The sequence below is a fragment of the Ictidomys tridecemlineatus genome, chromosome 13, assembly GCF_052094955.1.
Source record: "Ictidomys tridecemlineatus isolate mIctTri1 chromosome 13, mIctTri1.hap1, whole genome shotgun sequence".
NCBI classification, from domain to species: domain Eukaryota; kingdom Metazoa; phylum Chordata; class Mammalia; order Rodentia; family Sciuridae; genus Ictidomys; species Ictidomys tridecemlineatus.
The window spans coordinates 12,842,117-12,866,184 of NC_135489.1; the positions used below are offsets into that span (position 1 = coordinate 12,842,117).

The 24,068-nt window shown below is 47.2% G+C and overlaps 2 protein-coding genes across 8 annotated transcripts in view; one reads left to right on the forward strand and one right to left on the reverse strand.

Moving 5' to 3' along the window:
* Bcl2 (BCL2 apoptosis regulator) overlaps positions 1-24,068 on the forward strand; it is a 164,463-nt gene that overhangs the window by 123,584 nt on the left and 16,811 nt on the right. The gene's annotated exons all lie outside the window — the stretch shown is intronic.
* LOC120885357 (uncharacterized) overlaps positions 1-24,068 on the reverse strand; it is a 161,391-nt gene that overhangs the window by 30,102 nt on the left and 107,221 nt on the right. For 5 of the 7 annotated variants that reach the window (XR_013429502.1, XR_013429497.1, XR_013429496.1 and 2 more), the window contains 3 exons: positions 19,365-19,429; positions 18,848-18,888; positions 5,170-5,306 (listed from right to left, as the gene is read on the reverse strand). The exons of 1 other annotated variant lie outside the window; for it this stretch is intronic. Coding sequence is in view for 1 of the 6 variants with exons in the window: in XM_078029917.1 (XP_077886043.1) it covers positions 5,170-5,306; positions 18,848-18,888; positions 19,365-19,429 (243 nt within the window). In the remaining 5 variants the exon portion in view is untranslated. The remainder of the gene's footprint in view (positions 1-5,169; positions 5,307-18,847; positions 18,889-19,364; positions 19,430-24,068) is intronic. One more of the 7 variants, XR_013429499.1, reaches the window with a different exon arrangement.

Sequence of the window (24,068 nt, forward strand, 5' to 3'; positions counted from 1 at the left end):
GACTCATTTATCTTTGCTAGGCCTCAACTTACTACCTGTGAAATGGGAATCAAAATAGTACTCACTCCATGGAGTTTTTAAAAATTAAGTGAATATGTGTGTATATGTATGCATATAGCTACACATACGTGTGAATATATATTCATGGATGTATAAAATTAATACGGGGGGGTGTGCATGTTAAGAATTAAATTAGAGCTATGTAACTTCTCCCCAGAAAAATATATGAAACTTAGCCTAATAATGTTGAGGAATTTACAGATCTCCCAAAGCCAGAGACCTCCCATAAAAAGACTCTATAATGCGAAGGGGGAAACTGTCTATGCTAAAATTCTTATTGTGCTTTTCTCATTTAAAAGGAAACTGCAAGTCACATTTGATTATCATCAGTATTCTACAAGAAATATTTCTTTATTATCACCATCCCCTAAGATTTCTAAATTCAATTGGGTCAAAAAATTTACCAGTGGGATAAAAAATCCAGCACAAATAAGAGGTCTTACACAACTATTATAGTTCATAGTAACAGAATTTGGTGTATAATAACAGGAAAATGTGTTATCTAATCATACATTAACTTATTTCTAAGCTTCACTCCATATGAGGAATGGTTTTAATCCTTCGCTTACAAGGATTGGGATGTACTTCTTCCCTTCTATTTGTTTTTCCACATCTTTTTAGAGCAACTAAAATAGGAGATCTACTACTTGTGTCCTAAAATTCACTTCCTCCATCCGTTTTCTGTGCTTTGCTCCAGCTCTGATGACTATGACTTTTTAAACATGTCATTTATTTTTTATTTTAGTTTAGATGTCCATTAGTAGAAACACCAGGGGGAAACATTTTTAGCTCACCTAAGAAAACAAACATGTTTAAACAAATAACATCCCAAATGTTCAGGTAGAGCTGGTGTTTTTGAACAGTGAGCCTGGTAAAATACACACTGAAAATGGAATTTTTCTTCATTTTCGATGTGCCAGTTCCTTTCCGGAACAAAACAAAGAGATTAATTGACCACAACTTTTATATTAAAACTAAACTTTTTTGTTGTTTTGGAAGGTTATTTCAAGTTAGACAGTAAAATGTCTTTTTTTTTTTTCAGTTTTTAATCACTATTTATAGACATCCAGTGCAGAATCAGTGGAAATGCAGATAATGGGTACAAGGGAAGAAAAAAACAACCTGGAAAAGGAATAGATGCTGAGCTGAACCCTGTTAGGACAGCACAAACAAAGCCTTTTCTGCCTCCGTGACCCCAGGATGCTTTCTAAATTTTCAGGTAGAATTGGTGGTTGGAAACTCATTGCTTTCTACTTTGATCCCTAAGCTCAGGCTCAGGGCATGAGCCTTGAGTCCCCAGAGACTCAAGATGGGAGAATAATTATATTTTGATTAAAAAGCAACATCTATGTCAGCAGGTCTTCAGGGCCAAGCAGTCCCAGGTTCCCTGACATCTGCATTGTTTCTGCTCCATAAGCAGCTAAGTGAAGGGTACTCAGGAGTGAGTGCATCTCTTCACCCACTGAGTGCGCGAGTGAAGAAAAGGATACATGAAGTCATTCCCCGATGCAGGGCTCCATTGAGCTTTAGAGATTCTTTTGGAATTGGGTCCATTCACTTGGTTTCTAACTACCTAAGGCCTTGGTAAGGCCAGCGTGCCCTGAATTATGGGAATCTGTTAGAATAACAGGTGCTGTGTTTGTATTAATTTAACTACAGATCAGAGTGGAAATCCCTGTGTCTCCTACGATAGCGAAGTCTGTTTCCCACACAGGGGTGACTAGCTTTCTTCCAAAAGCATTTCCAGTTTTCATTCTTTCCATGTGTCTCATAGCTCTTTTGTGAGAGCACTTAACTAAGCTCTTACAAGAATAAATGTTCCCAATCAGTTGATTCTTGTCAGTAACATCCTTCTCGTCTCATGCTTATAAGTGCTTTGCCCTTGCAAGCCTCGGAACCTTGCTGAGCCACAGTTGCTAAGCATTTTCATTGCACTTTATCTGAATGTAGCGGGCTCTCCCAACCTCCCTACCTTCCACATGGGAATTTCACCCATTCTCATCTTGCTAGTAGAATTGCAGGGCAGAGGCTGTGATAAAATGTATTAGCAGGCTATTTAATTCCTTTCATTTTTTAAATGGTTAAAAGGCCAAATCGTAGAAGTCAAGGTTTGGGGATTTTCTTTTAATCCATCAAACTGGCACAGGGACTGAATTGAAAAGGATACAGTAAACGCTGACGGTCGTCAGACCATCATCCGCTTCACACATATCTTACGAATACTTAGAAAAAGCGTGAGTTTTAGCCTTATAGAAAAAGTGCACATAGAATTCAGTATCAAAGAAAATATTAATTGTGGCTGTGAGAAAATCCCATAGAAACTCAATTTAGAATATTTTATTGACATTATTTTTCAAATAAATCAATTCTTTTCCATTCTTTTAAAGAATACCTAGTGAAAGTATTGTCTCCTCTCTGATTGAGTCTTTAGAAAAAGCCTTCCATTGGTATAATTATTTTCATACCAATGCACAGCCAGCTGCCAACTGCAACATGTGTGAGACACACATCTTTGTGAACACAGTAGCCATCCATGACGGACAAATACTCCCCTTTAACATTATCTTTGTACTTGTGTATCCAAATGTGCAAAATAAAAGGACAGGTTGACTCTCTCTTATCTGAAATGCTTGGAACCAGAAGTGTTTAGAATTTCAGATGTTTGGGGATTTTGGAATATTTGCAAATGTATAATTAGATATCTTAGAGATAGAACCCACATCTAAACATGAAATTTATTCATATTCCACACACTGCTTATATACACAGCCAGAAGCTAATTTCTACACTCTTTTTGGTGTGCCTGTGTTGTTGACTGTGACCCATCTCGTTGAGGTTAGGGTGGAATCTACCACCTGTGTTTGCCAGGTTGGTGCTCAGGAAGTTTGGGGTTTGGAAGTATTGTGGGGATTTGGGATACTCAAGCTGTTTACATGAATGAAGGTTTTAAAGTTTGCAGATGGTCCTAAGATTTGAAGTCTCACAAAGAGAGAGATACTTGGATGATGAAATGGGAGAACTCAAAACTAGGAGTCAACTTACTGGTCATACATCAGAATATGAATCTGCACCTTATGTCAGGGGAGGATTCCTTCTGATCTGAGATCTGCTCCCTGAACACCAGGGAAGAGAGAAAGCAGAATGTAGTGTGGCCATAGATTCTTGGAAGGATGAAATCAAGGTCACGCAAAACGGTTCAAAGTAAAAATTTGGCCCCGGGTGCCCGAGTTGTTAATGGCTAACATTGAACATATACTATGCACTAGGCTCTGTCCCAAGCTCCTATTATTTTACCTAATTTAATTCCCAAATTTCTAGAGGCGGCCTATCTGCCTGATGTTGATTAGTTCAATGATTATTCATTCATCTTAAAATAGCTAACAGCCAGCCCCTGTCTAAAGCATGTTACATATAGAAATTCACTTCATCCTCACAAGAACTCAGTGAGGTGTGTACTGTCACTATGTCATTTTAGTTGAAGAAATGGAGACACAGAAATGTGGAGCAACTTGCCCAAGATATCACAGTAGTAAGTTTCCGGGTGGAACCCACATCTGTACTCTTGGCCTTGGTATCAAGCTTCCACTGATTCACTGATTATTGATTTCAGAATCACAATATGACTGTTGGTTATATTCATTTGATTGTTATAATGACAAAGAAACTGTAAAAGAACACAGATGATCCCTGTTCTTCCCAAAAGATTAAAATTTTAGAATAACACGAATATTACCTTGATGAGGGTCATCGGTATCTACTCCTTAAGGAAAATGCAAAGGGTAAAAAGAAACTATTTTGTGGGCATTCTATTTAGAAAACAAGGCCTGGTTGCTTCTGACAGGCCAAAGGAAGCCCTCCATGAGATGAATCAATTAGGGAGTGGCACCAGACCCCACCACGCTGTGGAACTTGGGAGCCCTGATGGGATTTTTAAGAGTCAGGGACTAGAGATTCCAGGAGAGTAAAACTGAGCTCAGAATTAGGCCTATTTATTCGATGCTGTTAGGCCAACAAGCAACTTTTATCCAAGGCAGTTAAGACCCAGAGATGGGCTGATGTGCTGAGTCTGCTCAGTATGTAGCACTGGGTAGTTAGTGTCCAATTGCTCCCTTGGCCTTGGATTCTGGTCCGGAAAATGCAGTGACATTGGGCAGCCGCATTTCTGCTCATACCCTGGGCTACCTTTCCTCTTCCCACAACATGCAGACTGCCTCGAAGGCCCTGGCATTCCAGGGGGACTAGATACTTGACAGAAGATGAGGGAACCTTTGGAAATTTATGCTAGAGGCCAAACTTTCCAGTCATGAAGCCGTCTACATTTTCCTCCAACTGGAAACAGATGAGAGTTTCAGGGCGTTAGAAAATGCAAGCTGCATCGCGAGATTCTGCATTAAGCATCCTATGGACCTTTGGCTCTGAGGTCAGCTGACGGTGATTGATGATGCGCCTGGTGTGACTCTCAATGCAGTCTCAGAACTGCAGCCAGTGGTAACCGTGACCCCTGGGACCATGGGAATGTGCCCTCCAGAGCTGTCATTCCTCACTCCAGCTTGTGGCCTGGGTAGTCTGGCCCAGTACTGAAAGGGGAGCAATTGCCCATGGTCTGTGGAGGTAATGGGTTCTTGCCGGTGGAGGAGAGGAGAACGTATGGGAACCCTGGAAAAGCCTTCCAGTGGGCCTTCTCCATCTTTAAGCAGGACCAGGCAACTCAGCCAGACAGGAACAGTCCTGTTCTTTAAGACCCCCAGAGAAGGCCCTTCACCCCCTGCCCCCGCCTTTGTCAGCTGGTACCTTGGCAACACCATCTGCAGGCTTTCCCTGCAGTGAGAAGAGAAACCTGTCTCAGAAAGGAAAACTATGTCTAAATGCTCTAGATAAACAGGTGGATAGATGATGGGCAGAGAAAGAGATCATAGAGAACAGATGGAAAGAGAGGGAGGGAGGAGAGAGGACGAGAGGACAGGTAGCTGTGAGAGGCAGCTGAACCTCTGGCAGAGAGTCATATTGATGGTGGCATCATACGCCAGAGGAGGCCTCTAAACCCACGTGAAGCAGACGCTGCCTTCCATCACACTGCCCTGCCTTGCCCACGTGCCTCTAGCACAGCACCTGATCGTGTTGCAGCATTGGAATCTGCTTGCTGTCCATCTCCCTGGCCGGCGTGGGAGCGCCTTGAGGCAGGGGTTACGTCTCTTCTTCTGAGGAATGGCGGCACCTAGCCCAGTGCCTGGCTCCTGATAAGTGCTCTGTGGAGGGAGGAATGGAAGGAGGGAAAGACAGAGGGACAAATGTCAACCAGTAGTGATGAGGAAACTCAGACAAGATGATGGTGTCCGTTTCCAGGAGGACGTCTTTCCTATGCTGTAACCCTGAATGCTCTCCCACCCAAGATGCTTTCCTACCTGTGGATAGGCACGTCCCGTTACCTTCCAAAAGCTGTCCCACTCTGATCATGTCATGTTCCCCGTGTTGGAGGCGTCGGTCACTGCCCTCCTTTAACACCATTCTAAGGAAACCAGTTCATTACAATACGATTCGTCTATGAAACAATCCCCCAGGGATGTGTCTCACCAGGGTTCATTGTTAACGTGAGCATTTTCCATGACTTGGGTGCTATTGTATGGTCCCCACCTTGTGTGGTAAGCTGTAGGGTATTCACTCAGCTAGTGACACTAGTATATCTTAGGCAAACACTCACTGCCCGTCGGGACCTGTGCTATTATCCCTGTCCCTCCAGAACCCCAAATCCAAGCCTGTGAAGACTGCCCGAAAACTCCCACAGCACATCCCTTCTCCTCCCTTGATGCCGTCTTGTCTTTCCCCTTGTCACCTCCTGGTGGCCCTTTCTTCCCTGTTGGCTCTCTCTCTGGGCCCTTGTCCTGCATGGTATAGGAAGCCCTGAGCTCCTGCTGTGCCCGCAGTTCCCTTCTGGGGAGGACAGTCAGCCGCGACTACCCACCCTGAGGGCCAGGCTTGGTGTTCTGTGGACCTGCGATCCCGACTGTCTCCAACCTGGGATGAAGGCCAGGGTAGCAGAGAGGCAATGGACTTGACCTGGTACAGACCGCACAGGTTTAAGGTGATCTGGAGCAAGAGCTCTGCCCTTTGGGGTCATTTGAATTCTGACAACTCCTCTCTGGGTTGGTGGCATCTCCGTGGGAATCACCTCACCTGTTTTCACATTGTCCTTATAGCTGGATTGGTAGTTTCTTCCCTCCCTCTTCTAGGTCTTTGAGAACAGAGGCTCTCTAACCTCCCCCTCCCCTCTTCACCCCTGGCCCCTGGCTGCACAGGTGGACAGAGAATACCAGGCTCTGCTTTAACCCAAACCGCCCATTGTTCCCCTGACTCTCCTCAGGTCTGCTGTCCAGCAGCACGGGAGAGACTTGGGCTGGGTGGGGTCTCTCCAGTGTCCCCGCCAAGTGTGGCAGCCATTGGGCAGTGGAGGCAGGATCAGGCTCCTGGAGGTTATGGCTAGAGGAAGCAACAGAAGAAGGCTGCAGGGCGGGAGGTCCCAGGCGGACAAAGCAGTCTGCGGAACAATGAAAGACAGAGCTAGAGACATGGAAAGGGACAGCTGCAAGCCCAGGAAGAGGGACAGACACACAGAGGCCGGCAGAGTTACACCAAACGATGCTCATCCCCGCCAAAACACTTCTCCCAATGTAGTCAGGCCCGAGTGAGCGCCGTTTCCTCCCCTAGTTGTAAATGAATTCCTCCGTAGCAGGGCTTGCCTTGTGTCCCTCAGGGCCTCACAGGGTGTGTGTGTGGGGGGGGACGCTGGCATGTAGTGGGCAACCGAGAATGGTTTCTGACCTCAGCCAAATTGGTAGACGTGGATTTCACGGCCTTTCTGGACAGTCCATCCTGCAGGCCACCAAGGTTGCGATCACCTTGAACATTACCAGGCCCTCTCCCTGGACATGCTGAATTCCACTTCTCCCCGAAAAGTTTCAATACTGGGTGACTTGCCGGCCATTTCAAGAAGAAGGAGATTTCTATATAAAGCCTGGATTCAATAAACCCAGATTTGGGGAAAAAAAACAACAGCTTTTTAGCTGTCTTCTACTACAGACACTGGTCTGGGCAGGGCTTCTTATTTTATTGAATCCAGCTGAATAGCTTGACTCCATTAATAATGGGGCTTCATTTCCAACCACTGCCTCCCAGTCTTTTCCCCTAAAAGCCCTGTGGCACTTAAGCAACGGCTAATACATGAGTAATTGTCGGTAGCATCATTTCCTGCCGTGATTTGACCACCAAGATGAGGTTTTTCTTCTTCCACATAATCTGGAGTTCTCAAGCGTGCCCCATGTAGGTCTGCAGGATCACGTTCAAAATACGGCAAACGGATCTAACTGCAGCTATGATTTGGGTTATATTCAGTTTCTTTATGTAGAGAAACAAAGGATTTGGGGAGATTCTGTTGGTTGTGTAGTAGTATTTGTCTGGAGCAAACCTACCTGAAGATTGCCCTGAGATTTCTGCAGAGCATGGATGGATGGTGCCATTTTGCAAGGTCCCCAGAGTGGCCTAGCAGGCTTTTACCCCAAACAGATCAAAGAAAATTCTCTTTATTCAGCTCTCATACAGCCACACTTCTTTTCTGGAGCTTCCCTGGAAGATTATGTCTCACTATCAGTTTTCTTTACTCTCTACTTGAGCGATGTAAGGTTTAGATACACGTAACTGTGACTAGGCATTTGTATAAAAGACAGTCCCCTCTTTGCAGCAACGAAAGGAGACTTATAAAAGCATACCTACTGACAGGACAACAGGGATAGGGCATGAGAGCATGGACTCTGGGCCCAGATCGTCTGAGTTTGAACCCAGTCCAACCACTTTCTTCTTCTCTGATTTTGGACAGGTTATCTACTATGCTCCAGTCTCATCATGAACCAAGTAGAAATAATGATGGCACCTACTTTGTTAAGTTGGGATGTTGGGTAGTTATTAAATGCTTTGATCAGTGTTTACATAATCCTAAATAAATGCTTACTGTTGCTTGTTTTTGTCATTTTGTTGCACATTCAGTGAATTTCTTTCTTTCCCCTAGCCTCCTACCAGGACAAAAAGTAGCTCATCTTTCAGATGACATGTGTCAAATTGAACAAAGAGTTGAAAAGTTTGGTAGGACTTTGCATATTACACCTTTGTGGCAAAAATAAGATATTATTCACCTGAATTGAAGGCTCAGTTTTCCCATTGCTGTGGAGCTGGGTACTGTGGATCCATGTGGAAGTAAATTGTGGGGTGCCCATCCTGAAAGAACTTGTAATCCCACACAGCCCTCGAGTGTCAAGCAACAAAACTAACTGGGGACCTGATACAATGAAGTCTGGGAGAATTTAGGAAAGGTAGACCTTGAAGACAGACTGAATGGCTGGGCAGGGAAGGCCTGGTGGGATGAGCCATGTTAGGGGAAGGGGTTGAGATTTGGAGGGTGAAAGTAGGAGAGCCCCAGGGAGACAAGGATGTGGAGCGCCACCAGGAGGGGGGAGGGGCTCAGAGGGAATGGGCGGAGGCCCTGACGTCTTCACTAGAGAAGCAGCAAAGACCTGCCCTGGTGGCAGCCAAGGATGAACTGCACAGTTAACATGGTGCTAGAAAATAAGGTGAGAGAAGACAGACGGTGGTGGTCTTCAGAGAGCAGGCAAATGAGGTTAGATCTGGTTTAATAGAAAATAGGAAGTGAGAAAGAGGTAGGAAACACTCTCCAGAGTGCTCAGCAGCTGTGTCCCCGCGTGCCTTCCTGCAACAGCAGTGTCCCCAAGCTGGACCCAACACCATCCTCCAGGGGTGGAGGAATAAGGACAAGCTGGGTTAAATTAAAAAATTGAATGTAATTGAGCCCCCGACTAAGTCACAGTAGACCCCAGAGTGCTTTCTTATTTAAAAACAGGGAAACGCTGGTGGGTGTGGGTTGGAGTGTCATCTCTACCTCATTAGGTCTGAACTTCTCCTGGGTCAGAAAAAGGCAGAACTTAGCACGGTTTTTTCTCATCCTATTAGATTTTTGAGGAGTTCTTCACTGTGCCCAATGGCCTACTTACGCTTAGATAAGCGTTTTAGACCCTTGGCCTCTCTTATTTTCTGTCACTGGGTGAGGATGACCTTTGTTTCCTCTAAGGGGCACCTCCCAGGTCTGAGCACTGCACAGCGGGCAGCCCCAAACAGCTCATCTCTGTCACTGCTCCGTCCCTGTGAAGCAGAGGGAAATAAACAGCACGTGGGAGGGGGAATCTGTGTTCTAAGAACTGCTTTGGTTTACACATCTATAGATACACTCGACCAACACTGTGGGTCACATGCACCGGCTGGTGAGACTGAGGATTTTAAATTACTCATAGAGAAAGAAATATGCTTCTGAAAGCCAGTGCCGTTTGCTTACACGTGGAGCTGGTGGGAGAGGGAGGGCAGCCCATGCAGCTCCCAGCCTCCTGGGTCAGCTGGGGCACAGTGCTTCCTTCGTGTGGGAGGAGACCTGAGCCCTCTTTGCTGTGAAGTATATTTGGAGGTGAGGATCACCATCCATGGGACCCCCTGTCCTGAGGTAGTTGGTGCTTGAGACAGATTTGCCATCTGGCCATCTTTCTCTCACAGTCTCACTTTGCAAAGGGCACAGGAATTCTTGATGAAAGACCTTCAATAACATGGTCTAGAGGTGGAGAGCAAGCCTTCTGAGCCTGAGACATGAAGAACTACATCCGTTCAATAAGAGGTCAGGAAGGGAGAAACCCAGGAAGGGCACTCTCAGAGCATCTTGGGGGACAAGGCTCAACTGGGACCCAGAGGTCTTAGTTCATGGCAAAGGAGAAAATTCCATCCCAAGATAAATGGAAAGGTCATTTCAACAAAAAGAAAGCGTAAATGACAAAGGCTTCAATGTCACTACATCTGCTGAGAGTTCAAACTTTTTGGCAGGGGAAAAATACATGTATATATAAAATAATAATAATATAGAACATATATCTCAAGAGAATAATCACCAAGGAAGCCCAAGGCACTCTTACTAAATTGGTCCAAGGGAGGGATTTCACCAAATGCAAATGAACAGAGAACAATACATGTGACTCAAAATATCCGTTATGCTCTTAGCTCAAGAGGGTGTGAGGCAGAAAGGTGACCTTTTCAAGGGTTGAAAGTTGTAAACTTTTCAACCACATTGTTTTGATTGCTGGGAGATTTAAGAGAGGATCACTTCAGGGTACCATTTTGGAAAAGTGATTTTTTTTTAAAAAAAAACCTAATTCCTGTATAATATTTGAGGACTTTTTTTTCATTTTGTTTTCACTTTGAAGATGCACCATTCAGATCTCTGAATAACCTCAATGTTTTGCAAGAGACTCATGCCCAGGAGTCGAGCAGGACCTGGCTCCTGCTCCATCGGGTCACCCACTTCTATTCCCTCTGCCAGGATTTTGCTTCTGGCAGGAGGGAGAGCAAGAGTTTGGGCCCACTGGAGCAGGGGCACCCTGGCTCCCACATGTGGCCATGGTTTCCCTCCCAGTCCTGCCTGCTTCTCTTGACAGCCCGGAAAGACAATGTTGTGCCCAAGTGGAGACTTGGAGGAACATGGCAGTGGTGGTGGTGGTGGGAAGGGGGAACCCAGCAATCATCTTTTTCCCTCATCCGGAAGCTGCTACCCTGGCCAGACATTCCCTGAAGGGCTCCTCTGAAATCTGGGCAACAGGAAATGCTGCAAAACTTTCTGGTTGCCTGGCCATGCACACTCCTCCCCGTGTCGCAACAGAATGTTGGGAGAGGACTCTGAGCTATGGTTGAGCCTTCTAGTCAAGGGAGCATTTGCTCTTGGGAGAAAATGACAGATTTGACTATTTGGCCTCAACTTCCCTCTTTCTAAACATGTAAACTCTGATGCCTAAAGGACAAACCAGAAGAGAAAACCACTAAGTCTCAGTTAGGTGGTCAAGTGTCAGCAGGGCTGCTGTGAAGGGCCTGGGTGCCTGTCCCAGAAAGGCCCCTGGAATTTTCATGAAAGGACAGGTCCCTGAAGACCTGTGGGCGCTGGCTCGGGCACCATCTTCACAGTTACTACCTACGTGTGTAGTAGATGATTAATGATTAGACCCCCCGCCCCCACCAGGTTTGGCTTTGATAGTCTCCATTCAAGAACATTTAGATGCGAACAATTTAAGAACAAAGGGGCTTTGAAGGATTTTTCTGGGAGGATGAAATGCTCCATATCTTGAGAGGGGAGTGAATTCTAGGGGTGGATACATCTGTGAATATCCAGCCAACTGTGCACTAAGTTGTACTTTTGCCGTACGTCCATGATGCTTCAATGAAACAATTTAAGATAGGAAAGTGAAAGTTTGGAAAATATAAACAGTGGACACAGTGTCAATGACCTCATTTAGAGGGATCTGGAAATGTAAGAATTGGCCAGCAGAAACAGAAACGCTATGTGTGGGTAGTCCCAAAGGTATAGGAAATCTTTGCGAGGTGAGCAGATTCAAGTCCAGTTCAGAGAAACAACAGCTGGCTATGTACCTTCATCTGGTTTTGTAGGTGTTTTTTATGTCTTTAGGTCTATTTCCATTGGCTCATTTCCCCGCTCAATTAGATTGTGACTTGTATTTTCTTGATACCTCTTCCCTATAGTACCTAATATCCAGGCCTGTAAAAAGTGAATAGCCAATAAATGTCCATTCCCCCACTGAGACGGAGCGCTTCCCCTCTCTCTAGAACATTCTGTTGAAATTAGCCAGTGCATATGGGCCTTAATGCATAGGTAAAAAATGGAAAGTGAAAGGGGAAAATCCATACTTGCACTAGTTTCAAGAAAATTCCCAGCTATCTCCGCTTCTAAAAAATCAATTTCAGAATTTTTACTCTGGAAGCTCATTTTGGCCCAACAGGAAAAATAAAACATATATTCAATGTGCAGTGATGATTGAAGAAAACGGAGTTAATGACTGTGGGGGCAGCAGCTGGGGCAAAGGTACCCATTTTTCCTCTCTTTCCTCCTTTCAGAGGCAAATCAGAAGAGCAGGCGTGGAAATTCCCGCAAGTCGCCCGCGTCCCTTTGCTCGCTTGCATGTTTGTATACGGAGTTTCATGGTTTTTTCTGACAAGTCAAGTCTTCTTTTCATCCTCTCATCTTGAAACTAGAGAGCAAGGGAATGGAAGGGTGAATTGCTAATCTCAGAGGCTTCTGGAAATTCCCCTTTTATGGTACATGAGTCTTTAAGAATAGTTCTTTTTCAGTTGTGTTTTTGTGATTTGGATGACAGTGCCCACCCCTGCCTCTGCCTGGGCCCAATTTACTTAAGCAGGATCCCAGCTCTCTTTAGGAAATGGGCTGGAGACTGTGGAAGGGAGAATATCTTGAATTGCATTGCTTGGAAAAAAAATAGCTTCATACAGACCTTTTTTTTTTTTAAATTTTTTCAAGTAGATAATATGAGTTTAAATCTTTACTCACATGATTTTCAATAATTAACTTACTTGCTTATAAACTGATAAATCTCGCAGGAATTAATGACTCACCCCTGCCTAAATGGGAAGGCAGGCAGGCAGCTTTATAAATTTCTATTGACATTTTATGTGTTAGTATATATGATCAGTTCCAGTAACAGCTCAGATTGATGGAAGCTGTTTTCGGATCGGAACAGTGCAAGGTGACTTAAAAGGGAAAAGTCCGTGTCCCGCAGAGTCAGGAGCTGCATTACGGAAGATGGACTCAGGCCTGGGGTTTGGGTGCAGGCCTGGGCTGGTTCCACCGGGCACCCAGGTAAACAGGTCTGGAGGAAGGCCGCTCTGACTGCTCACAGGCTGGCCAGCTGCCTGGGGGTCTCCGAGGACTCAGCGAGGACTGGTGGCTGGAATGTAAGAGAGCATATGACAGCCAGTACTAAGCCCTGCTACCAGGGCCCATGCTAATTAGCAAAGTCCCTGCTTGGGTTAGGTCACTTGGCGGCCAGGTAAACAGTATCAGGTTCTTTCTGCGCTGGCGGCGGGAGATGGGGCTAAAGGCCTCACTGTGGAGTTCTTGGCAGTTACTTATTAATCGCACGCAAGGCATCACTAGGTTAGACAAGAAAAATACCTTCTCCCCTGATTCCTCCTATTGCTTTCTTACTCCTCCAGCATCCCCGTAGCCCAGTGCTCCAGCCTGGGATGCCTCCTCCCCAGAGCGTCTCCTACGGACAGGCCCTGGGGAGACCACTGTTCCCTTCCCCAATCAGAGGTACCCCAGGCTTCCAGGCCAGGTGGGTTGTGTTTAGCCCTCGACAGAGCTTTTCTTATGAAATGTCTTGACTTTTGAGCTTCTCTTTCCTGCTACTTTGAGCCTTTGTATGTGTTTGTTTTTGTTCTAATTTTGGCTTAAGAAAAAAAAAAGAAGAAGAAAAAGAAAAAGAAAGAAAGAAAAAGAATGTTTGGGTACAGTGTAAAAGTTTTCTCATATCCAGATTGGAAACTCCCTAGTCGCCCTGAAACCGGACAGGTGCTGGGCGGTATTTGTTTCTCTGTCAATAAACAGTGCGTACTTGGCCTAGAAGTAAACTCCGCAGTAGCAACCGGGTCCCTGGGCCTGTGTCAGCTGGAAGGCTGGGTTCGGAGGAAAGCCTGCCTCTCACCCCATCCTTTTTGAACCTCTGATGGGGACCACATAGTGTTCTCTTCATGGTATTTTGATGGCATATGGCATATAAACACAGGTGTGACCTTTCCACGGCGCACTGCCTTACAATTAGAATAAGTGAGAGGAGATAAAAGCCAGCTGGAGTTTAAGGTTGAAGATGAAAACAGCTAATGCTAATTTTCAGTGGAAACAATGCCACAGAGCCAGGCATAGGTGCCCCTCCAGGGGATGTTTTCAGTCGCCTCTCCCATGGTTTTATGAATCAGCCCCAGGCAAAGGGTTTCCATGAAATAGCCCTCTGTCCAGGAGAGGTGCAGAAATACATGTAACTGGGCTCTGGGGACACTCTTCGCAGCCCTCTTGGGGCATGTCCCTGGTCCCTGTCTGGGCTGGAGGGAGTTTCAGGGCAACTGTGCTTAGAAGAGGCCATTGTGAAGTGCTGCTCCTGGCCTCAGGTTCCGGTCCCAGTGTCCTTGATTCAAGAATGAGGGACTTGGACCCTTCTTCTTCAGCTCCCAGGTTCTGGTTTTTAAATGGAAACAGCCTAGAAGCGTAACTCTAAATGGTACTTAGTTCCTTAGGGGAAATAAAAAAAGTACATATGTGTACATATATATTTTTAACAATTAACTTAATTGTTAATAAACAACTTGATTATTTGTGCAGAGGCTCTCTTGTTTGGCTCCAGAACTTGCTGTCTGCATGTGAGTGAGTGTGACCCCGGGTTTATGCTCACAGAGTAGTTGCTGTGGCTTTCACTGCTGAGCCTCAGCTCAGGAGAGAGGAGATGGAGGCGAGCAGGGCTGCCAGGTTCACGTGCCCCGCCAGCCACCTTCTTGGCAAGCACTTCCCAGGATCTTTGATGGTCTGGGAAACTGGGGAGTAAGGGCTTTAGGTGTGGAGTCCCCCTGGCCATGATGAAGTCCAGTGGGATGCAGTTACTGAGCAGAGCTGAACAGCCCCCCAATCTGGACTTGGAAAGGGATTCCTGGCCTTCTGAAAGAAGCTTCTGTTTCTTTTTATGTGAACATCAAACGGAGAGGTGGGTGAATGCCAGCACATGGTATTCTCGTAGCGTCCAGGTAAGGGCGAGACTGGAGGGGGAGCTACCTTTTGGGTGTTTGGTTGGGACTCACAGTAGTCTAAGGCTGTGGTTCTCAGTAGGAGTGATTCACCTCCCCGGGGATATTTGGCAAGGTCTGGGGACATTCTTGGTGTCACAATTAGACAAGGGTTCTACTAGTCCTTAGTGGGTAAAAACCAGGATGCTACTAAACATCCTACAGTGGACAGGACACCCTCCCTCTCCCTTAACAAAGAATTATATGATCCGGAAGTTCAATCGATCTAAGTTCTGAAGCCTGGTAATATTTTGTAAGTTGACAGCACTGGTCTGATAGGAATGGGAAGAGTCTTTTGTAATTTTTTCCCCAAAGGATAATTGCCGCCACTCTGTTCCACTCTGCGGCTGGATAAGTCTCTTGCTCTCTTTGCCTCCATGCCCCTCCCGGTCTGAGCCTCCCCAGCTTTGTTGTCTTAGCTTCTCAACAAGCTCAGAACTTTAAGCCTCTAGGACTGCGGTGGTTTCAGGTCCTGCTAGATAAATGCCTTCAGGCAAGAAACAGACCCAGGGTCCCAAGAAAGCCCACGGCCCTTCACCTTGGTCACAGCCCTGACCCACACCGGCCTGGGCAGAGGTCTTGGAAGGTGGGAGAATGTACCTCTGACTTTCCGAGAGGACAAGGATGGGGAGCCCAGAAGGGGGAGGATGGGATAAGCATTCTAGAAAAAGAAAGGGCGAGGGCTCAAGGTGACCCTGAGCTCAAGACGAGACCTGATGGGTCTGCAGTCAGCGGAGTGCCCAGTGTCCGGCCAAGCAGCCCTGATTCTCTCTTCCCCAGCTCCACCACCTGCTGGCTCCCTTGCCAGCCTCTTCCTCACCTGCTTGGGTCCTACTCTTCCCCCTCCATGCCAAGAGGGGGCAGCAGAGAGCAGCAAACGAGTCTGCAGTGCACAAACCATGGCCTCCCTGGTACCCCAGCAGCTTCACCCTCTGAGACCCTCCTTTCCACCAAGCCCACCACACCAGAGCTCTCCCCACCTAGTAGGCAGCACGTCTAGCCAACCTGGCTCTCCATCCTGTGCTGCCTCCTTGGCCCCAACCCATGCTTGGGACCTGCTGCCTGGCTTCTCAACTCTTTAGGCTGACTCTCCACCCCTGGAGGCAGGGGCCTGCTGTTTCCCAGCCCAGTGCCTTTCCCAGAGTCTCTGTTTCATTCTGTTAATTGAAGGAGGACACCGCCACTTGGCATTCATCAACTCAGATAATTCTCACTCCAGCCTTTACAGCCCATGCTGTGCCATCCTCTTGTTTTTATAGAAGAATAAACTGCAGGTCAGAGATGTTAGATATCTTGGCCAAGGAAAAGCTAGGAAGTGGTGGAGAGGCAGATTCCCCTCAACCTTCCAGACTCCTTCCCATCTCTGTGGCCATCCCAGGCCCAGATAGTTCTGGGAATCTTTTAAAATAAGTGATGTGTCCCTCTTCCTCGAACATGACTCTGTCTTTATGGAACTGTTTAAATAGTTTTCGCTTTGATTCACTGATACATTCATTCTGCAAACACACATTTTTACTAGGTGCCAGGCTTATGAGAACCCAGACAAACAGAAACGAATGAGACTCGGGAAGCACCCTGCGGCAGGAGAGAGACAGGTAGCAGTGAGCTGACGATGAGTCAAGATGGGACAGAATAAGAAGAGACATGACGGGATCAGGGGCTCGGCAGACAAGGGCTTCACAGAGTTGGTCTTAAGAGGCTCACAAAAGGACCTAGTCTTGAGAGGCTTACAAAAGGCAGGAGGAGGCGCCCAGGACCACGAGGGTTCCCTTGGAGACCGCCCGCAGTCATGAAAAGTTTAAAATTTCAAGGACCTAGAATTGGACCTAGAATGGAGCCAGGTGGAGGCTCCCCTGCAGGAGCCATGACCGCATCAAACCCCAGCCTCAGGGAGTCGCGCTCGGATTTGGCTCTCATACCACCCGCACTGGTTTGGTATCAAACACGCTTTTCAAAAGAACTTGAACCTTGTTTTCTCTCAGTTAGATAAACAAACTCCTGCATGTCTATTTATAACTATTTGCTAAACAGTGTCCTATAAGTGGCCCAAAGCCCTGAAAGCAAGGGGTCAGGGGTGGAGGGATGCCTTGCAGTTGGCTCTTTAGTAAAGCCCAACTGTTTTGATCAGTTCCCAGGGTCCCCTACCCAAGCCCCTGCTTGAAGTTCCAAACTAGTATTTCTCTGATTTTCATCCAGAACTGTCCTGCCAACTGCTGTAGATTACATCCCTAAGCAAGAATTAAGCTCCTTCTGGTGGAGCTCAGCCTTGAGAAATCAGCCAGTGGGCCCACTGAGTGAGCTCTGTCCTCCAAGGACTCGATGCTCACTGAAAATCTTCCTATAACAGAAATCCAGTGTTTGGGGGGCGTTTGGTTTCAACTTGCTGGTGTTTGAACATTGATATTTATAATAGTGCTAATCTCCAAGGGACTCAAATCATATTAAGAGCTTTATCTCGGGCTGCCAAGGAAATTAGCATGTATCCACATGACTGGGATCCATGAGAAATTGGGTTGGGCCTAACAGAAATTTAATAAGCTCCAACTTTCATTTCAATTATCTTTTCCTTGAGATTTTGTTTTAAAAACTCAAGAGTCAGGCCAGGCCATGAGCATTCCCTAGGCACACCTCTCCCACCGTCCCCTCTAGCTTGTGCCCCTGGCTTGAATGACCTAGCCCTTCTCGGAGTCCTGATGGCCCTGTGTCTGGCCCACACCTTCTGCCTCCAGGGAATTTCTTCTTGTAGCTTTGCACAGGTTTGTCTCCAGACAGAGGGCGAGAAGCGGTAGTGTCTTCCTCCCAAGTCCATCCCAGAGTTTAAGCCATGCCTGTCATGTAACTGAGGCCCCACAAATGCAGCTGGGATGGGCTTTAGTCAGAGGGGAGTGGATGGTGTTGGGAAGGAGAGGGGCCATTGGCAAAAACAGTATCAGGCTGCACAGTCAGCGCGGGGAAGGAGCTTTGGGGGGAAATCTGAACAAAGATGAACTTGACCAATCTTTATGGCTAACTTATAGAAAAAGCCCAAGAAGGGGGAACATCCCTCTTGGCAACTAGAGAGATGAGAGAGAGGCAGGGAATACCCCGTCTGCATGACAGAAGAGGAAACCAAGACGGCTCGAGAACTCATCTGTCCAAACGACAATGAGAGCTCCACGTAGTCAGAATGAAAAGAGGCTCAACGTTGGCTTTTCCGGTGGAGAGACAGTTGAGTAATCTTAGAAATCTGTCACACTGAAAATATGACAGGAGTTGCCTGGTGGGGGTTGGAGCTCCAACCTGGAAAACGCCTTCTTAAGCATCGTGTTTTAAGTGGCAGCCCAACATTCCTAGAAATTCGACTGCTAGAAGCTCTCCAAAAATGTGTTTACTAAGCTCCGGCTTTTTTTAGGAGCTCATGTTTAAATCTGGTTCTTCATCCCTACAAGGAGTCAGCTGGAGCATCAGACTAAACAGCTTGCGGGAGAGCCGAGCAGGAGTCTGGGTCTAGAACTTGTGGCAGGCTGCGGGGCGAGCGGTGATGGTTTCACAGGGTCAGGGACTGATGGGGCAAGGACCCATGCTGAGAGACAGCGGAGGCAGATGGAAAGGGATAGAGGAATTTTAAGGGTTGATATACATCTCAGTAAAAGGAAAATAATCGCAATGGCTAATGGACCCAGAATGATTTTTGTTTGTTGTTTTTCTTTGGGCCCTACCAGGCCCACAACAATCCCCCCCCCTTTTTTTTTCTTTTAATTTTCTTTTTTAATCCACTATGATTTCTGGCGAGCCCCACTCTTGAGGCGGGTGTTACTGAACACGGGAACTCTGTGTGGCCATCTTTCCACCACGTCCCCACTTCTTTCATTTTCTGACTGACCCAAGCAAAATGGCGGGCAGCTGAATCTGGACAAAGCAAACTTCTCTCCCTACCTCTAAAACCCTTAGGTATGTCAAGGAAGCCCTTCCTTCAGAGAGCCCTATTGTTAAGCCTTGTGCTGGATTTCAAACAAAAACTAGAGGAAGGACTAGAAGTTGGTGTCTTTATTCGCATCCCCTCCTTCTCCCCACTCACCTCTGCCAGGTCACCAGCATAACTGTGAGTTATTTTTATGCCTGAAAAGAAAATTGGAGACCCCCCATCAAAGGAAGGCTGCATTACTGCGTTATTGTTTGGGTTCTTGCTGCAAACATATGAATGACTCCAACTTATTTTCACATGGATGGAGGGTGGCAGATTCACATCTTGTGGAGGCAGAAGTAGGACAAAGTCCTTCTATGGCAGCCAGCATTTACGATATAAACGTGCCTGCTTTCTGCTCATAACTTAAACTTTATCAAAGAGACACAGCTATTATAATTTAGCCAGTCACTGCTGTACTGAAGCCTGTGACAGCTCATCTCCAGACCCAGTCAGCTGGGACTCCTAGCTGTGTCTAGGGAGATCTTGTGATAGAGTGGACAGGCAAGATACTTTATGTTGGAATCTCTGGTTTTGAGTCCTGGTTCCACTATTGATTGACAGTGTGTCCTTGGAAAAGTTTCAGACGTTCTAGGTCATCTGTAAAATGGGGGTGACAACAATAACTTACCTTTGTGTTGTGAGAGATGCAGAAGCACTTTACCGACTGCAGTGTGCCAGGAGCATTTGTCTCTGCTGTAACAGTGGAAAAGAGTGGGCTATGGTTTCATCATTAACACACATGCACTCTTTTTTATTCAACAACCACGTTTTGGTCCTACTGTGTTCCAGGCAACAGGCCAGAGGCCAGAAAGCTCTGTTGCCACTTTGTGAAATGACAGTGTATCTTTCTGAGATTTATTCCTTATCTGGCATCAAATGCCAATTTGGGGTCTTTAAAAAACAAGATAAAAGTCCAAGAGCCAGGGCTGGAGTTATGGCTCAGCAGTAGAGCACTTGTCTAGCATGTGTGAGGCCCTGGGCTTGATCCTCACACCACATAAAAATAAATAAATAAAATAAAGCTATTGTGTCCAACTACGACTAAAAAATAAATATTAAAAAAAAAAAGTCCAAGAGCCAGAAAGATTAAGGATACAGCTAATTTTTAAAATAACAAATCTTTGTTATATTCTCATCTCATTTATATGGTGCTGGTAATTTTTGAAATTAGATTTTCCTCTGGGCAGTCCGTACTAAAAATGATGCAGTTCCTGTCCTTCATAATTGCATTTCTTCTTTTAAAATTTTATTATGACTTGCATATCACTGACACTTTTTTTCCTGGAATATTATTCTTACAACCTCATCCAGTTAAAAGGAAAAAATACCGTCTTCATAAAAATGGAAAAAGAGAGAGAGGGAAAGTGGATATTCTTCTCTTTTGGTTTCAAACAAGGGAAAGCCTTCTCTTCTCACTCTTCAGACATGCCCAGGTTGGTGTAATGGAACCAAATCAGTTTTGAGTTTTTGAATTTAAAAAGAAAAAAAAAAGGCAGCCCCACAGTCTTCTGAAGTTCAAAAAACAAATTTCTTACACTCTGACCACGACTGGTGGGTGGATTTTTTTTTTTTGTTTTTTCCTAGTGGATTTTTTCCTCCGGGGTGGTGCAGACTGAGAGGGAACAATCTGAGAAGAGACTTAGGAAAAGACTTCTTAGGAAGTAGAGTCTCTGTTCAATACGATGCTGGAGGAAATACAGGAACTACCACCTGAGGGGCCAGAGAGGAGTCTCAGGTAACATCCAGCTCCACTACCTGAGAAACCAGGAGGGACGCCGTGCAGCGCCTCGGTTGGTTGGTGGGTTCACTCACCCTCAGTTGTCACCAGCAGTGAATATTATTTGTGACTGGCAAGTGAGACACATCTCCGGAAGGCACCCTTTAGCTTTTCATGAAGTCGTCCCAGCATCGATAGTCTTCCTTGCATCTGAACTGGGGTCTTAAATAGCTGTTGTGTGGGTTCTGGGGCAGAAGTCGGCAGGCCTTCAGAAACCCTGCCTCGGATTCTGATTTTGGTGCCATGAAGATTCTGGCAAATGCTTCACTGGAGGTCTGGAATATCAGGCTCATTCCTAGGTTCTCCGTTCCAGTAGGTCATGTCCAGGTTCCTCTAGTAAAACCCCCTCCAGGATGCAGTCCTCTGTTTGCAGCAGTCATGGGTACCACGGTGCCTCTGTGACTCTTCATGTGAACCAGGAGGGCTACAGGGTAACCTCTTCCCATCCTCCCCATGGCTTAGCCCTTTCAACCTCCTGGATTTTGATGCACAAATTGTCCGACGGAGGCCGGGAATCTAGTTCTGTCATCTTAGAGCCATCAGGGCCTTCTCAAGGACATGGGCCATTTTTATCTGTTACAAATGGAGCTTTTGAAACCCAAAGAGGGGACTCCCTGATGGCAAGGAGAGGGCCTGCGAGAGCCATGACGGACACTGCGCCCCCGAGCTCGCCCTTCTGTGGACGGGGGTGTAGCAGAGGGCCTCAGATCGGCCACAGCTATGCATCTGGGACAACCAAGGAGCCGCTGAGCCCGGGGTGCAGCCCTGTGCGGGCTCCTGCCTTCAAAAAGTTGTGTGCCTTGCCAGATATTAAAACCTCGGCATTCTTGCTTTCCCTCCAGAAGTTTATATAGACATAAGGGCAATGAAATCATAATTGTTTAATATTTTAAATCACTCTTAATAAAATCGCCATTTCAAGTGATACTCCAAGTCCCTAAAACAAACCTGTTTGAATCTGTAATCCATCAACCACGAACTTGGGCGCGGGGGTCAAATTCTCTTAAAACCCTCCAGGTGGGATGGAATAACCCTAATATTTTTTTCACAGTTTTCCAGAGTCATTTCAATAGGTTAAGATTACTTCCAAAGGCATTTAAATGATGTTTCAGGTTCAAACGGAAATGAAAAGCACATAAAATTGTAAGACTGAAGAATTTCAAGAATTTGGCAGAGGTGAAAACACCCAAAGAAAACATGAGGGTTGGACTTGTTGGCTCCCCTCCTTTATCTGACACTAATCCCTCCGCAGGGCTCCCAAAGCTACATCGCCAGCACTGGGCTCCACAAGGGTTAATGGAGGTCCGCAGGACCAGCCTCTGGCTGAGGCTGCCTGGATCGCAGCCTTCCATGGCCAGTCAGACCACAAGAGGATGCCTTGCACTGCGTCACGCCACTTCCTAGGGTCCGAGTACCGCTGGGCCATCGCGCCCACGACCAGTGTCTTTGCACCAGGAGGAGGCAGGAGATCCCAGGCAGCGACAGCCCGGGACCTTCCAGGACCTTCCTGGGGCAGGCAGAGCTCTCGCTTGCTCCCATAGCCAGCGTTTACCTCTTTCCCTATCAAGGGGGTGGAGAATTGCTGTATTCCAAGAAAGCCCAGAGCAGGCCAGTTCTAGACCAAGACAGACACATGGAGAAGAGGGGAGAGAACAGGACAGGGAACCAGAGCAGGGGAAGAGGGGGGCAGAGAGAGGTGGCCTGTCCTGTACTGTGGGGGCCGGGGAAGCCAGACGGGGAGGTCTCAGAGGAGCTGGCCACTTCCAGCCCCTCTGTCTCCTACCCACGGCTGTGGGTCACCCACCCCATGGAGCCAGGTTGAAGGCCTCCCCGGTGAGGCAGAGCTGAGCTCCCAGTCACAGGCTGACAGCTGTGATGAGTTCTGTGATTCTGCTTCCATTTGTCCGTCTTTAATTAAGCACGTGATAGAAACAGCACCGTCAACTTTCTCAGCACGAAACCCCTGAGATGAAGACAGAAGGTACTTCTGACTTGTTGGGTTGGATTGTAACAACCACTGACTTGCCCCAGTCTTCCCACCTTCCAGCAGCAAACCTAACATTAAAGGATTAAGTGCTCAGGGAGCACATGTGGGTTCCCGGGACTTGCTCTGTGGTCAGGGTCCCAGGAATCCCAGGGTCTCTGCCTAGGTGCCGTGGTAAGAAATGCTGAATGTAGGTCAGCAGAGAACACCGTTGCTGGTCGTGAGGAGCACGGGAGGCAGCTGCGGGAAAGCACCATGGCGCCGCAGGCTGGACCAGGAGCTCCCTGAGCAGAGTGGTGGGGACAGCATGGCTGGTCCGCCCAGGGACACCTCCCTCAGCTCCTCCGACCACGGGATGGATGGAAGCTGTCCTTGTCCTTGCACATTGTGTACAGCTCAATGGAAACAGCTGAGCTGGTCCCCCGAGAGCATGAAAGTCCAGTTGTCAGCGTGAGAGCGTTGGGCCACCTATCTGAGTATCCTACACAGGCCTCAGAGTGGATTTGATCTTGTGACTCAGGGAGATTCTATTCTCTTTCACACTCGGGAATTCCTTGGGAAGCAACCCTGTGAGTAGAAGGGCTTTTCCTGAATAACAAGGAAAGAATTCCTCCTTGGGGGTTTGTGTCTGTACCTTAAAGCATTGTAAAATACTCCTGAGACGGCGCATGCAGCCTCTGCCAAACCACAGGCTGAGGGGATGCCAGCGCCAGCCCCACACGTTCCCGTGGGATCGAGTTCTGCAGAGTGCCTGGGGCGGGTGCAGTGAGGAAGTTCTTATGACTTGTGGGCCCTCACGGTCACAGGGTCTTCTTTTGGACAATGCAGCCCTGTTCGCGCTGACTTGCCCCTGCCTGCATCTACCAGCTGGCTTTGGCACCTGCACAGGGTGGTCCCAGACTCCACACTCATTCCATGCTTGCAAATGCCACCCCCTGTTTTTCTTCCTCTCGTTGAGGTCCTTGAGGCCCAGCCCACCTTTAAAACTCTTGATGCACGTGTTCAGCCGTCCCTTTCGCTCTTGGGGACTTCCTGTTTAACTTCTCCCATTGATTGCTTGTCCTTCTAAGGAAATGGCCATTTGCTGTACCCGATGTCCCTCCTGAAGCTTCCGCCCCCTCCAACTGGAGCTTCTTCTTGAGACCTGAGGGGTGAATGTCCCCGAGTCATCTCACCAGGATAGTGTTCATGGAGTGTGACCTCCTCTTGCCTTGAGGAGCTCATTGTCACATAGAGCCATGGCCACTGGAGTGCCCCTGAACATCCGGCACAGTGCTGGGCACAAAGCTTGTGTTTGGTAAATGTCTGCTTCCCTGAATCTGACTCGAGCCGCCGGCTCCAAGTTTGAGCAGTGGCAGCGGCTGCAGGATCACATGCAGAAAGGGACACAGGCGTGGACAGCCGTCCCTTAGTCCAGCCCTGAGGGCCCAGCCCTGCCCTTCTGCCTCAGGAGTGGTCGGTGCACAAAGGCCCAGTGGCGTGATTCCATCCCATTCCAAGTCCCGCCGGTGACTACCCGGGCACCTTCTGCAGGCGGAACCCCGCACGCTGCCTCACGAGCTGCTAATGTG